The 11,936-nt window shown below is 50.9% G+C and overlaps 4 protein-coding genes across 4 annotated transcripts, besides 35 other annotated features; all 4 read right to left on the reverse strand.

Annotated features, from left to right (window-relative positions):
* Positions 1 to 25: part of a sequence feature (areas merged during assembly that could not be assigned to a particular haplotype. This can correspond to areas where the two haplotypes were merged or to regions with more than two copies in the genome that were merged during assembly.) that runs on past the window's edge.
* Positions 26 to 558: a sequence feature (areas merged during assembly that could not be assigned to a particular haplotype. This can correspond to areas where the two haplotypes were merged or to regions with more than two copies in the genome that were merged during assembly.).
* Positions 77 to 98: a microsatellite.
* Positions 290 to 319: a microsatellite.
* Positions 517 to 553: a sequence feature (A-rich).
* Positions 559 to 3,244: a sequence feature (haploid, Esmeraldo-like haplotype).
* Positions 637 to 657: a microsatellite.
* Positions 912 to 941: a microsatellite.
* Positions 1,018 to 1,037: a microsatellite.
* Positions 1,060 to 1,094: a microsatellite.
* Positions 1,358 to 1,393: a microsatellite.
* Positions 1,615 to 1,645: a sequence feature (AT_rich).
* On the reverse strand, positions 1,646 to 2,458 carry Tc00.1047053511367.210 (ubiquitin-conjugating enzyme variant Kua homologue, putative; the record flags this gene model as incomplete). The annotated part of the gene is made up of 1 exon (XM_814334.1): positions 1,646 to 2,458. The coding sequence occupies one exon, from the start codon at positions 2,456 to 2,458 to the stop codon at positions 1,646 to 1,648; it is 813 nt and encodes a 270-aa protein (XP_819427.1).
* Positions 2,487 to 2,520: a microsatellite.
* Positions 2,519 to 2,538: a microsatellite.
* Positions 2,808 to 2,843: a microsatellite.
* Positions 3,091 to 3,146: a microsatellite.
* Positions 3,211 to 3,259: a sequence feature (T-rich).
* Positions 3,245 to 3,529: a sequence feature (heterozygous, Esmeraldo-like haplotype).
* Positions 3,530 to 3,814: a sequence feature (haploid, non-Esmeraldo-like haplotype).
* Positions 3,620 to 3,684: a sequence feature (T-rich).
* Positions 3,718 to 5,211, reverse strand: Tc00.1047053511367.220 (hypothetical protein, conserved; the record flags this gene model as incomplete). Its single annotated transcript, XM_814335.1, has 1 exon — positions 3,718 to 5,211. The coding sequence occupies one exon, from the start codon at positions 5,209 to 5,211 to the stop codon at positions 3,718 to 3,720; it is 1,494 nt and encodes a 497-aa protein (XP_819428.1).
* Positions 3,815 to 5,493: a sequence feature (areas merged during assembly that could not be assigned to a particular haplotype. This can correspond to areas where the two haplotypes were merged or to regions with more than two copies in the genome that were merged during assembly.).
* Positions 5,274 to 5,299: a sequence feature (AT_rich).
* Positions 5,456 to 5,478: a microsatellite.
* Positions 5,494 to 5,643: a sequence feature (areas merged during assembly that could not be assigned to a particular haplotype. This can correspond to areas where the two haplotypes were merged or to regions with more than two copies in the genome that were merged during assembly.).
* Positions 5,644 to 8,028: a sequence feature (areas merged during assembly that could not be assigned to a particular haplotype. This can correspond to areas where the two haplotypes were merged or to regions with more than two copies in the genome that were merged during assembly.).
* Tc00.1047053511367.230 (adrenodoxin reductase, putative) lies at positions 5,719 to 7,506 on the reverse strand (the record flags this gene model as incomplete). The annotated part of the gene is made up of 1 exon (XM_814336.1): positions 5,719 to 7,506. One exon carries the CDS (start codon positions 7,504 to 7,506, stop codon positions 5,719 to 5,721), a length of 1,788 nt encoding a protein of 595 aa, XP_819429.1.
* Positions 7,566 to 7,587: a sequence feature (AT_rich).
* Positions 7,826 to 7,865: a sequence feature (A-rich).
* Positions 7,981 to 8,123: a sequence feature (A-rich).
* Positions 8,029 to 8,202: a sequence feature (areas merged during assembly that could not be assigned to a particular haplotype. This can correspond to areas where the two haplotypes were merged or to regions with more than two copies in the genome that were merged during assembly.).
* Positions 8,203 to 10,660: a sequence feature (areas merged during assembly that could not be assigned to a particular haplotype. This can correspond to areas where the two haplotypes were merged or to regions with more than two copies in the genome that were merged during assembly.).
* Positions 8,355 to 8,387: a microsatellite.
* Tc00.1047053511367.240 (argonaute-like protein, putative) lies at positions 8,402 to 11,716 on the reverse strand (the record flags this gene model as incomplete). The annotated part of the gene is made up of 1 exon (XM_814337.1): positions 8,402 to 11,716. The coding sequence occupies one exon, from the start codon at positions 11,714 to 11,716 to the stop codon at positions 8,402 to 8,404; it is 3,315 nt and encodes a 1,104-aa protein (XP_819430.1).
* Positions 10,661 to 10,747: a sequence feature (areas merged during assembly that could not be assigned to a particular haplotype. This can correspond to areas where the two haplotypes were merged or to regions with more than two copies in the genome that were merged during assembly.).
* Positions 10,748 to 11,936: part of a sequence feature (areas merged during assembly that could not be assigned to a particular haplotype. This can correspond to areas where the two haplotypes were merged or to regions with more than two copies in the genome that were merged during assembly.) that runs on past the window's edge.
* Positions 11,510 to 11,551: a microsatellite.
* Positions 11,758 to 11,819: a microsatellite.

Raw genomic sequence — 11,936 nt, forward strand, 5'->3', positions numbered from 1 at the left:
TTTCTTCGGCTGGTGCTGGGTGAAAATGCGTCAGTTCATAAGAAGTAGTGATATTGAATGATTTCATATTTATAAATTTTTTTTTTTTTTTTTTTTTTGATACACAGTCGGCGCTACTGCGGCCGTACCAGTATGCATCAATCGGCTCCGTGCCAAGGACAGACGTTACCGCCGCCTTGATGTCAGTCAACGTGACGTACTTCGGCACCCTCACAAGGCGAGCATAATCCGTGCTTCCCGTTCTGTTGAACTGGGGGCGTCCCCGTGCGGGGTCCCCGTACTGCCTGTAGCCGCCGCCGCTGCTGTTGCTGCTGCTGCTACCCTGGGAGCTGCTGTTTTCTTTCTTGTTTCCTCCTTCATTGCAGTTTCTTCGGGCACTCGCCTTGACGCGACAGCCTCATTCCTGTTGATGATGTTTTTTCCTCAATTTCGGCCCTGCCCTAAGACGTTTCTCCGCGTTGAGCGCGAAGCCTGGGATGCTGGGTTGGTGAAAAGGCGAGGGCCCACCAAATATATAAAAAAAGAAAAAAGTAAAAAAGAAAAAAAGAAAAAAATTACACTTTGAACACATGCCCCCAAAGGCCCAGTCTGGCGTAGTAGGGCGGCAACATGCACACACCTACCTACCTACCTACCCAACAACAACAACAACAACAAGACACAGACACACAGGCATACAGGCAGGCTGATGGTTTATATTTCCCCCTCACCGCCCCACGCCGACTGGCAAGCGGAAGGGACATAATTGTTGGGTGCCTCCTCCCCCCCCTCCCACACAAAACAACAACAACAAAAAAGAAATCCAATTATCATTCCCTGCTATTATGTCGCCCTGCTGCCATCCCCACCGCTGCACCGCCCTCCATCCCTCTACACAAACACGGCCGCAGAAAGAACCCTCCCTCCAACAGAAAAAAAAAAAAGCAAATAAAAAAAAAAAAGACACCCCGCCGTGCCAAATGTTCTCCCCATCCCTTCTTTTTTTTTTTTTTTTAATTGCCCTCAACTTCCTTTGAACCTCCTCCTCCTCCTCCTCCCAAAAAGTTTCGCTCAAACCGGACAAAAAGACAAAAAAACAAACAAACAAACAAACACATCCTTTCAGTTTTGTTTTAGTTTTTCCCCCCCCTCCCCAATTCTCATCTCTCATCTCTCATCACCGTTATATTTTTATTTTCTCCTCCCCCCCCAAAGTGGGGGTTTTGCATGCGTGTGGCACAAATTCCGTACATTGCACACAAGTATGTCAAGAAGGCGAATACGACGACGACAACAAAACGACGATGCTCCATGTAAATTTTTCCTTCTTCAATGCAGTTCCCAGCCGTCCATTGTTACGATTATAATAAATTATTAAATAAATAAATATATATATATAAATATAAATATATATGTTTCCCTTTTTTCCTGCTAACCTTCCTCATACCACTCCCCCCCCCCCCCCCCATTCCTGCCGCACCTGCAACGCCCGCGCCGCGTTTTTGCCTCGATTTGCGGTGCCAAATTGTGGGGGGCTTCTCCTCCCCACCCGTACGGCGCCATGCGGTTGCAAAAAATGCAAATCTTCCCCCCGCTCTTACTGTCTTTTTCAGGCCTTCTTTTCCCCCACCCCCCATTTTTTATATATTTTTATTTTTGTTTTTTTCTATTTTCCCAACAAATTCTGGTCGTTGGCGCGTGGTAACGCTCCTGTGAGAGCCGTCACGACGCTCTCTGCCAAACGCCAGAACTTGACAGCGTCAAGAAACCCGTTCAGCCACCCGGTTGTGATGCAGTAGCTAATGTCAAAATTTCCGCGGTGGTGTTTTCGGTGCACACGTGGGGTTAAAATGAGGTGACATCTCATCAAAAAACGCGCCAAGACGGGTGGCTTTGCCATGTGTGACCACTTATGCACTTCGTTGGTAATAGCGATGAAGATGGTTAGTGTTAGCAGAAACACATGCCTACCCACGTTTTCACTGTCAATATTGTATTCATAGTTGCCATGTGTATTGGCAGAGAAAAGATAGTAACGCTGTAGAAGCAACACTGGGATAAGTGGAAGCGTCGTATCGGCATTTGTCTCAATGAAGTCATGTTTGGTCATGGCTACTTGATCCACATGATGCTCACGGAAGGAACGAATAAATTTACCAAAGACCACCGTCTCGGGGGTTCCCCACGTATCAAGTCCCCAGTGGGCCATACCGCCAATAAAGTCTGCCAGCGTCATGGCAAAAAAGACCATCAGTGGGCTCCACGCAAGATGCACAAGATTCACCTCACCGCTGTGAACAAAATAACGGGCCACAATAATAAATTGTGTAAACCACAAGTAAGTGGCAAAAGAAAGATAACAACATTCCATAAAACGCTTCTGTTTGGTGTAACCGGCTGCAAGTTTCTTCGCATTTGCCTTGCGGATGGAGAACTCGTCCTCAAACACACCAGTCTTGCCCTCTTTTACGCTGCTCATGATTTCTCCCTCGTGTATTTACACCCCCTCCTCTTTTTTCTTTTCTTCTTCTTCTTCTTCTTATTATTATTATTATTATTTTTTTTTTTTCGCCGCAATACCACGACTGATTTCTTTTGCAATTTAATGCCTAAATCTATTTTAAAAGAAGTATGTCTCTGTGTATCAATGTGTACTTTGCCTACTGCTCGTAGCTTCCTTCCCCTCCCCCTCTCTCAAAAGAGTATTTATTTCGAGCATACACACACACACACAGAGAGAGAGAGAGAAAAACAAAGAAAAGAACCAGCGGGACTCTCAACGCCTCTGCAACAGACACATAAACAGAGAAAGAAATCAAAGATATCTAATATATATATATATCTATACATGTATACATGTATATGGCTGCTGAAGGGGATATAAATATGTGCGACGTATGCATGCATGCACCCTCCTGCCTCCTCCGTGCTGCACACTGAGGGAAAAATGCCACGGATGCAACATGACATGAAAAACTGCTCTCCCACACAACTTCTCTCTCTCCTTCTCGCCGTGCTCCACGCACCACCGGTAGCGTTCCAACAGAATTACTCCAGCGGTCTATAAAAAAATGTGGCCTGGTGGTGATGATGGGAGTGTCGCGCGTACAAAAACAAACAAACAAACAAACAAAAAAAGAAAAAAAGAAAGAAAAGCAAACAAACAAGCCCTATACACACAAACACACACGCAAAGAAGAGGAAAATAATAATAAAAAAGGCCACAAATGCTTTTTTTTTTCTTTTCGTTTTTCTTTCTTTCTTTCTTTCTTTTCTTTTTAAATTATAACTTCCCTCTCTCTTTAAATACAAATATATTTGAAGGCTCGTTTCATCTTCCTCCGCGCTGCATGTGTTTTTTCTCTCCGCCAAGTGCTCTCGATCCATGCCACTCCCTCCAGGCCGGCAACACCAACACGGAGTACAACCACACAAAGACATACACATGCATGCGGGGTAAATAGAGAACAACACGTAAAGGGAGCCACCACCACAGTTGATCATGCACACATCGTAATACTTTTTTTTCTTCGGTTGGTGTTGGGTGAAAATGCGTCAGTTCATAAGAATTAAAGCTGATTGATTGATTGAATGATGGCCTTCAGTTATTTCCTATTCATTATTATTATTATAAAAAAGGTTTTTTTTTTTTTTTTCCTCTTCTTTTATTTATTTAATTTTTTTTTTCCTTTTTTTTTTTTGTTTATTGGCGGGGAAGTAAATATTTTCCTTTCGTTTCTACGGGTAGAACTTTGCAGCACTCAGCCTCGACTCCAGCACCGTCACGGAATCTCGCACCAGCTGCTCCACAGCATTGGACGACCGTAGCTGCAGCACACAGTCGGCACTACTGCGGCCGTACCAGTATGCATCAATCGGCTCCGCGCCAAGGACAGACGTTACCGCCGCCTTTATGTCAGTCAACGTGACGTACTTCGGCACCCTCACAAGGCGAGCATAATCCGTGCTTCCCGTTCTGTTGAACTGGGGGCGTCCCCGTGCGGGGTCCCTCGTACTGCCTGTAGCCGCCGCCGCTGCTGTTGCTGCTGTTTTCTTTCTTGTTTCCTCCTTCCTTGCAGCTTCTTCGGAGACTCGCCTTGACGCGACAGCCTCATTCCTGTTATTGATGTTATTTTCCTCAATTTCGGCCCTGCCCTCAAGACGTTTCTCCAGCGCGGCCTTTGAGCGTGGAACAGGTCTGGCGATGCTGGGTTTGCTGCCGCCATTTTCTGATTTGGCGACTGCCGTGCTTGGCTGCTCGCGTGAGCGCAAGGGACGTGTGTTTTGTGGCGCAGGTCCCTCCTCCAATACGCCCCTCTCGTCGCGGGCCCTCACGTTGTCGTTCCTCTCCCCACGCATGCCATCGTGACGTTCCCAACGGCGTTCACCGTTTCTTTCATTTCGCTCATCGTACCTGCCATTGTTTCGCTCCGCACGCTCAGGCCGGTTGTTTCGGCTGACGCTCCCTTCATTGCGAATGAGAGTCCGCGTATCTGTTCGGTCTCCCCGCCTGTCGTCATTCCATTCCACGCGATCCCTGCGGTTGCTTGTATTGTTTCCATAGCCGTCGTTGCGGGTGCCGTTGTTTTGACGCTCATGACGCCCATGACGGGGCTCCTGTTCCCCACGTGTCTGGTGGAATTCCTTCCGTCGCGCCGCCTCCTCCAATTGCTGCAGCCGAAGGGCCTCCGCGGCCGCTTGTTGTCGCCGAAGCTGCTCACGCGACTCCTCCATGCGCTTGCGGCGCTCGTGTTCCTCCAGCAGATGTTGTGCAACCTGCGCCGGGGTCATGATGATGCTGTCCTCCGGGATCTGTTCCACCTCGACCACCATCACACGAAAGTAGTCGATGGCGATGTGGTACGTGTTGGTGCGGTACTGCGTCGGGGCCAACACAAACACCTGGAAGAAGGCCCTGCGCTGGCCGCGGAGGTACAAGATGCCCTGGCAAACAATGTGGATACACCCACCTGGCAGCGGGGTAAAGTCGGCAAAGCGCACCTCCACCTTGCGGCGGCCAAGCGCATCGTCCATCTTGCCGAGATGCTGCGCAATCTCGTGCCGGCCCTGCGCCACGACGGTGGTCTCCTCATTGTACCCGGCGTATGTGATCAGCGAGGACTCCCCGTAGAGCTCGACAAGACCAACGACCTCCTTCTCCTTTACAAACTCACGGTAGTAAGTCACGAGAAAGCTACAGGCAACCCCGGCAACAGTGTCACGACCCAACATTGCCGCTACCCCTTCTTCCTTTTAAACAAACAAGTCAAGTGGTCTTGTGTCCAACAATGAGGTATAATATATATATATATATATTATACGTGAATTTGTGTTTGTGGCTCCTCCTCCTTCTTACTGTGGTGATTCTTCAGTGATGGGCTTTGCTGCTCAGTCCCTCAGCCTCGCCGGCTTCCTTAATTGGTGCGGTGCGTACGGTCTCAACGAATAAAGAAAGGCCTTAAAACTTTAATTCTTCGAAAAGAAAAGAAAAGAAAAAAATCTCGCTTAAATAATTTTTCGCTTTCAAACACTCAAACACGAAAGACACAAGAAAAGAAAAGCAGAAAAGAAGAAGTAACGGAGGAACCAGAAATTAGTCAAATATAACATATTCGTAGACACACACGCTGTTGCATGCATGCACCCAATAAAAGCGTAAGAAACGCCTTGGCGGGGTAAAAAAACAACAAAAAAAAACAAATAAAAAACATAAACAACTGGGAGGCGACGCAAACACATTTATAACTGAGATGGATGCAGCTCTCCTGGCGGGTGCTGCGCGGCCATGAGAGGAGGCACTTCCTTCGCTAGCTGCCGTGCAAGTGGTGCCATGTCCGTCGTGTCATCCAGCAGCTCGTTCAAATACAGCAGGGCGTCCGGTCTCTCATTCGTGATGCCACGTATGGCATTGTTTGCCTTCTTCCCAACGGCACCACCGAGCGCCACATCGAGCATCCCGCGCACATTGTCAATCTTTTCCAGACGCTTGCCTAGATCGATCCCACGTTCCTCCTCAACGTGTAGGATGCGCTCCAGCCCCGCAACAGAAACGGGCTCTAGCCGTTTCTCCACAAAGTAATCAATCAGACCGTATTTACCAAAAAATCCCCTGTTCTCCGCACCACTCACGTGACTGCTGCTATCGGCATGCTGCTCGCTGCTGGAAGATGATGGGACCGACGTGCTAATCCCATCATCCGTGGGAAGGACTTTATTGTCCAGGTCTTCAAAAATCGACGCCACGGTCTCCTGCGCATCCATGAGAGACTGCAATATGACGCCTTTCGGTCCATTCTTTACCCACCCCGCGCAGTACAGTCGCGGCTGCCCCGTCACACGACCATGCTGGTGCGGAATGACGCCACGTGCATGATCAAACGCAACACCGGGGATGTCCACTGAGAAATAACCAACCGAAGTGATCGCAACGTCACACGGGAGCCTGACGGTCGTCGCATTCTTCGCGTTTTCCCCAGCATCCACGTCCGTGCGCTCAAACTCGACGGCTCCTACGTAATTGCGGCGCTCAGGATGCGGCAAAAAGCGCAAAGGCTTCAGATGGTAGCGCATATGAACAACGCACGGACCGCGTGCGTGTTTTGGCTGCTGCTTCAGCGCTGGTGGTGCATCGGGCAGATTGCCCCCCGCAGCAATGCCGTCACCACTCGTGTAAACAAACCGGGAGACAAGTTCAAGAAGACGTTTCCTCGCGCGGGGGTTTGCTGAAGGCACACGCAGGGCTTCTTGCAAGTCAAACGGGTCAACAACAACCCGCACGGTGTCCGAGTGAAATCTTGTCAGCTCTCGAAACTCTGCAATGGTGAAGGCGCTGTGTACGTGACCACGGCGGGCCACAACGTTGATGCGGCGAATACGGTTCTTCATGAACTCTCGGATCGCCACGCAGTTCATATCGGTCTCACAGAAATATTTGTACGACGCCGCCATGACACGTGCACAGTCCATCGCTACATTGCCATTGCCGATGATGACCGCCTCGCGCGCGGTCTCAAGGTCAAACGGGCAAAACCGTGGCGAGCCGTACGGGAAAGGGTATGTGTTGTAGTACCGCACAAAGTCCCCGGCACTGATGACACCGCCGAGCTCCTCGCCGGGGATGTGAAGCTTGCGGTTGGCCTCCGCGCCCGTCGCAACCACCACGGCCGTGTAGTGCTCAAGAAGCGTCTCCACGGGAATGTCCTTGCCAATAGTGACGTTGCCGATCCACGTCACCCGGCCACTTTTGAACATGTCAAGAAACTGCCGCTCGACGTTTTTCACCTCCGGGTGGTCCGGGGCCACGCCGTAGCGGCACAAACCGAACGGGACGGGCATTCGCTCAAAAACATCCACGTGAATGTCGTCACGCCTCTTCGTCAGGAGACGCGCGACATAACACCCGCTGGGGCCGCTGCCAACGACGGCGATTTGTACGCGTGGCGCCGACGTCGGTGGCGGCTGCTGTTGCCCTACCCGCCACACCGCAGTGCCCGCGAAATATAATCGCCGTGTCGCATGAAAAAACATTGCTGCCAAAACCACTAATAAAAAAAGCTACAACTCTTGTACACGCTCATGCAGGCGTCTAATTTTTTTATTTATTTATTTGTGTGTGACTGCCTGTGCGTCACCGATACAAAGTGACCCGGTGATCGCTTGTGCCACCTGCGGGAAAGACGTGATTGCATGGAAGGCGGTGAAGGGCAAAGGAGGCGATGACAGCCATGCAAAGCGCATGTGCCCACGGCGGCAATCGGCGGCCGCACTCGTGGCAGGCATCGCAGTAGAAGAAGTGTGCGAGGTTTTTTATGTGGCAGCAAAGGAGTAATGCCGGGGGACGCAGCAGAAGACAAAAAAAAACAAAAACAAAAACAAAACAAAAACAACAAAAAAGGGCGGGCGAAAACAGCTGGAAAACTCCGCCCCGCCTTGCAGCCTCAGAAAATAGAAAAAAAAAAAAAGAAAAGGCGCCCCCGACTTTACGCTCTTATCAGCCATCGGAACAAAAAAAACAAAACAAAGTAAAGAGCCGCACAAAAACAAAAACAACAAAAAGAACAAATCACTCAGCAGCCCAAAAAAACAATAAAAAACAAACAAACCCCATACTGAAAATAATGAAAAAACAAAAACAAATAAAACAATGCACCAAGAGGCAGAAGCAGTGAAGTCGCATCCCTCTCCACACGGGGTTTTTCTCGCATGCACATTCCCCCCTTAACTTCCTCCAATTAACCCGGAAGAAAGAGCAGAGGGCCCGCATGCGGAAGCTGTGATGTGCCCAATTGAGGTATGGGTGGGTGGGGAGTGAAGACATCGACAACAACACTATACAAGAAGGAAGTAATGATAGATAAGAGGGCATGTACGCGTGGAAAATAGAAATAAAAATAAATAAATAAATAAAATCTGAAGATTGCTTTTAAAAAAACCACAAACGTTCATTCAGAGGTGCAGGGATCATGTCGCAGGTGAGTGGTGGGGCCGCGTCCAACAGCCTTTCCGCCACACTTGACAAGCGATGGGCACATCGAGTGGCCATCGGCAGCTTCGTTGCCTGCGTCGACAACACATGTGAGAGAACATGTGAGAGCTGTTGCACATCTGATACTTCCAGCGTGGGGCTTGTGCTGTGAACTGTGTACTGCACAGTGCGGGCTGTTGACATGTTGCAGTCATGGTTCTGCAAGTAGAAGGATGGAACAACGGAGTCATCCTGCAACGAAATGGGGGTAAGGGCCTGCACGACGGCTCCCTTAACGACATTGGCAGCCGTCGCTTTGGGAAACTGGTTCCCTCCCAGAACTCGATGCACAAAACGCACATTTGTTCGCTTGTGAAGGCACATAAATGTGAAGCCACAGCCGGCTGGCAGGTGTGGTTGCATCTGGCGTGCCTCACTGCTCACGTCACCATCCTGAAGGACGACCACCTCATCCAATCCGTCGTACAACTCGCACGCTCGCTGGAGGACGAGACGAAAATGTTCAGTGACCCGATCCGCCTCCTGCCCTCGCATCTCATGTTTCCAGAAGAACGGCAGAAGGTGGTTGCGCTCGGGTGCGCACAAGATACCAACAACACTCCCTGTACTGAACGTCGTGGTGTGACAGGCGTCCACGCCCACAACGAGCACCCGGCGCTGTGCCAACGCCGGAACTTCCCGTGGAAGATTTACCCCATGAGCGGGGTCCGTCTCAAATTTCGTCCGAAGTTGGATCCGCACATTTTCACACAAAAGATTTTGCCGCTTCGGTGTTGTGGCGGGCGGTATAAACATTCCAAGAATGCCACGTGTGAGACATTCTGCAAGGATCCAGCGTGAGGCGCGTGTCTCCCGCTCTGCTGAGATGATGACAGCAGCTGTATTCGGATCTTTGAGCGTTCCATCCGATGCGTTGGTGAGTTGTTGCAGTAAAAATCGCACTGCCTCCTTCTCGTCCGGCACAGTCATGGTGATGGGGCTGCGGTAGGAGCGTGCGACCGCCTGTCCAGTTTGCGTGATGCGTGCGCGTACCTCCTCCTCGGCATGCGGCGACGCAATGGCAACGACCGCGAGCGTCGTGGGGAAAGAGGGTGGCGGGGGGTGACGCAGCGAGCCCAAACGATTCTGTTTGTGATTCAAAGATGCACTCTGCCCCACCCCATACGAGGTCAGTTTCTGCGGGGCGGGGAGTAGTGAAAGTTCCTTTGATGCAAATGGTTCGGATGCCAATATGAGACCCCATCGTCGCATTTCTTTCTCCAATACCGCGTGGAATACTCGCAGGACATCCAGTCGTCGTGTTGGCAAGAAGGAACACGTAGAAACACTGATGTCTTGCCAAGACTTCATGCGGGGGTCGTAGCAGCAGTGAAGTGCCTGCAAGGGAACCACGCTGTGGTCTTTCAGCACGGCGCAGGGCTGGCCGGGCTCAAGGTCGGGTAGGAGGCGCTGCAGCACAGGATCAAGGTCCACCTTCTCGGGATCAATATTAAACCGAACAAAACGAATCATGGAGTGTCGCAGGTTAGCAGATATAATCACAGGCGTTCCCTGCACGGAGCGTGCGATGCGTTCTTCTGTGGCTTCGTCGTATGGACCGCTGCCAAAGTGTTGCTTCACCTCCTCCCAGAGGGAGAGCTCCGCTGCGACGGTGCCCTTTGTATCAATCTTCAGCGCAAGGGCACCTGGCATCACGGAAGATGAGCCTTCTTCCGTGACTCCGGGTGTGACTTTGTTGTTGATGGCGTCCGTCGCCTCTTCCTTTCCTGTCGGGGGTACAACGCCCTTCTTTTTTCCTCGTCTTTTTGTTGGCTCAACTCCACCGGATGTACTTTTCACCTCTGCACTCTTCTTTTGTGTCTGCTTCTCCTCAACGGGCTTCAGTGCCGTCTCCCCCACCGTCATCTCCACAAGCCGCATGCTGCCACGGTTCTCAAACACGCGAACACGGTAGTCCGTAGCTTCATAGACGTTTCCAGGTGAGAGTTTCGCCGATTTTGTTGCCTTCCACAAGGAGGCCATGATAACACCCGAGGCATCCTCTATTCGATAACTTTGCACGGGCGTTTCCTTAAACTCAAACTCACGCAGGAATTCCTTCACAAGAAACCGCAGCGGCTCCGTGGGATGATGACCCGCCTTTAATGTCGTCAGTACGGCGGTGGATGGTGGGGCTGGAAGGGCAGAGGCAGCACAATTTTTAGTGTCAATGGCCCCATTGGAGTCTATAAAGACGGCTCGAACAATGGTTCCCTTAAAAATACGCATCCCTCCCACAATAAAGCTGTCGTGTGTGCACACAAGCTTTCCGTTTGCTTCTCTTGCCACAGTGAACGCCTTCTTCCCATTCTCCTGCTGCCCCAACGTCCACATGGCAATTTTGTTAGTCACTTCTTGGATGTCGGAAGGTGCCATCTGCGTCATGGAGACCTTTCCCTGAAACCGCAGCTTGCATGCCACCCAGCCCAAGTCGAGGTACTCGGCCGGTAGCTGCAGCGCATTCGTGGGGAGGGGCGAGAGAGAGTACACCTTCTGTCGAACATTCACAAACGGTGGTGCGTTCGGGACGCACCGCTGCAGGAACCGTCGTACAACACGCCAGGCTCGCGTGGCATCAACCCGCTTGGTGATTGGGTCGCGGGAAGTGGCGGTGGTCGCTGTTTGACCCGCCCCTTTTTTACAACGGCCTTTTGCCCTTCCAGCGCTTTTCACCCGCTTCTCCCCCTCCTCCTCCTGCGCAGCATCTGACGGCTGCGGCTGGAGAAGACGGCTGGTGGCCTCAACCTCGTAGACGTAGAGAGTCGTGTCGGGGCTTACGTGCACGGGGAAGAGGTTCGACGACACACCCTCTTCCCGCAGACGCTCGCGGACAAAACTGCGCGTCTTTTTATCAAGAAAGCGATCATTCGCGTAGTTGCGCTTGACATCTTGCAGCGCCACCTCCTCGGCAGCGGAGCACCAGAGAGACTTGCTCTGCTTTTGGTTGGGGTTGCCGCCACCATTCGCCCACGCAACACGGCCGCCACTATTCGCCGTGTTGAAGGACTGCTGGTGCTGCTGGTGCTGCTGCTGCTGCTGCTGCTGCTGTGACCGACTTTGTCTCTGGCGCTCACTCCGTGCGGCAATTGTCTGTATTGCCACAGGCGCAAGGCCCAAAACTGTTTTTCGCATCATCGCCGGGGTGTAAATAGGAAGGAAATTCCAATCTGACAGGCATGTTCGTTTAAAGATCATGAGGGAAAACAAAAACATAAAACAAATACAAAAAAGCCAAAGCCATTTATTTATGTTGCAGAGAGAAAGAAAGAAAAGAAAGAGAAAAAGAGAGAGAGAAGCAAAGAGTAAGAAAGAAGGAGACCCATTTTAAACCCGCTGGGGATCAAAGCCAATACCAAACAGAGGAATAAAGCCAAGAAACAAAAAACAAAAGCATGTGTAGGGGAAAAGGATGGTGAGCCCACGCCTCACTTCC

The sequence above is a fragment of the Trypanosoma cruzi genome, genomic scaffold, assembly GCF_000209065.1.
Source record: "Trypanosoma cruzi strain CL Brener 1047053517101 genomic scaffold, whole genome shotgun sequence".
Taxonomy (NCBI): Eukaryota; Euglenozoa; class Kinetoplastea; order Trypanosomatida; family Trypanosomatidae; genus Trypanosoma; species Trypanosoma cruzi.